Source organism: Cebus imitator, unplaced genomic scaffold, assembly GCF_001604975.1.
Source record: "Cebus imitator isolate Cc_AM_T3 unplaced genomic scaffold, Cebus_imitator-1.0 Scaffold129, whole genome shotgun sequence".
Classification (NCBI taxonomy): Eukaryota; Metazoa; Chordata; class Mammalia; order Primates; family Cebidae; genus Cebus; species Cebus imitator.
In genome coordinates this window covers 5878237-5879651 of record NW_016107444.1, presented here as the reverse complement: position 1 = coordinate 5879651, position 1415 = coordinate 5878237, and the positions used below count along the sequence as shown (strand labels likewise).

At 40.2% G+C, this 1415-nt stretch overlaps 1 protein-coding gene across 1 annotated transcript in view; it reads right to left on the bottom strand.

Annotated features, from left to right (window-relative positions):
* The window catches only part of UBXN7 (UBX domain protein 7), a 78485-nt gene that overhangs the window by 41554 nt on the left and 35516 nt on the right, over positions 1 to 1415 (bottom strand). Inside the window, exon 3 of the mRNA XM_017540707.2 lies at positions 937 to 1004. Within this exon, the coding sequence (XP_017396196.1) occupies positions 937 to 1004 (68 nt within the window). The remainder of the gene's footprint in view (positions 1 to 936; positions 1005 to 1415) is intronic.

Here is a 1415-nt window from a genome sequence, read left to right as displayed (position 1 = left end):
ACTTTCTTTCTTTATTTTGAGACACAGTCTTACTCTGCCGACAAGACTGGAGTACAGTGGCATGATCTCGGCTCACTGCAACCTCAGCCTCCCAGTTTAAGCAATTCTAGTGCCTCAGCCTCCCAAGCAGCTGGGATTACAGGCATGTGCTACAATGCCTAACACATTTTTGTATTTTTAGTAGAGATGGGATTTTGACATGTTGGTCAGGCTGGTCTCGAACGGAGGGCCTCAAGTGATTTACCTACCTCGGCCTCCCAAAGTGCTGGGATTACAGGTGTGAGCCACCTCAATGCAAAGTATTTCTCTGCAGAACTGTTCTCAACACATACTATATACAGCTACCTGTCTTGGTCTGCCCAACCAGATTATAATTCTATCTATTTCTTCTATATAAACCCATTACTAACACCTAAACTCTTTGGCTTACAAAAGGGAAATAAGTACTTATTTAACTATAAATCAATCTGATTAAATGTCCCATTCTCTATCACCAGTCTCTACCCAGACTAATATCACAATTTTTTACATCAATTAGGGGTTACTGTGTCCTTTATTCAAAATAGGAATAGGACTTCTAGAAATTAAGAGAGAAGGTAAGGCACAGCTAGAGAGTAAGGATATGGCAGTCAAGTAGGTATCCAGAAAATAAAAACAACCAGAATCTTTTATCATTACTCATTCCCATTACAAGCCAGCAATTCTTTTTGCTAATGTTCCTCCTTTTCGCCTTTTCCAACAAATACCAATTTTTAACATCTGCTTCACTCTTTGTGAGCCAACTGTGCAACTTTCTTGACAGGACTATAAAAAACAAGATAAGAATTAAAACTACCCTTGTAACAGTCTCCGAGCAAGCCCTCACATCTTTTGATGATTTCATTAAAATCCTAAAGAATAAAATCAAATAAAACTAAGGGAACAAAGTGAACTTACCACCAAATAATGGTTCTGGTTCCACCAGTATTTCTTGCTTTTGAGGAATTGGGGCACGAACTTCTTCTCTATTAAAAAAAATGGAAAAATAAAAAATGAAAACTGTTTTCTGCTGTTTGATTTCTGTAATTACTGTGAATGCATTCAAATTAACTTAGTGACTTTTAGAAGCATAGTAATGATGATAAATAGGTTTTTTGGTTTTTTTGGGGGAGGGGAAGGAGACAGCCTTTCACTCTATCACCCAGGCTGGAGTGGACTGGCACGATCTTGGCTCACTGCAACCTCTACCTCCCGAGTTAAAGCGAATCTCACGCCTCAGCCTCCCTAGTAGCTGGGACTACATGTATGCACCATCACACCTGGCTAAATTTTTTCATATTTGGGTCACGCCATGTTGGCCAGGCTGGTCTCGAACTCTTGAGTTCAGGCAATCCACCCACCTCAGCCTCCCCAAGTGCTAGGATTACAGGCATGAG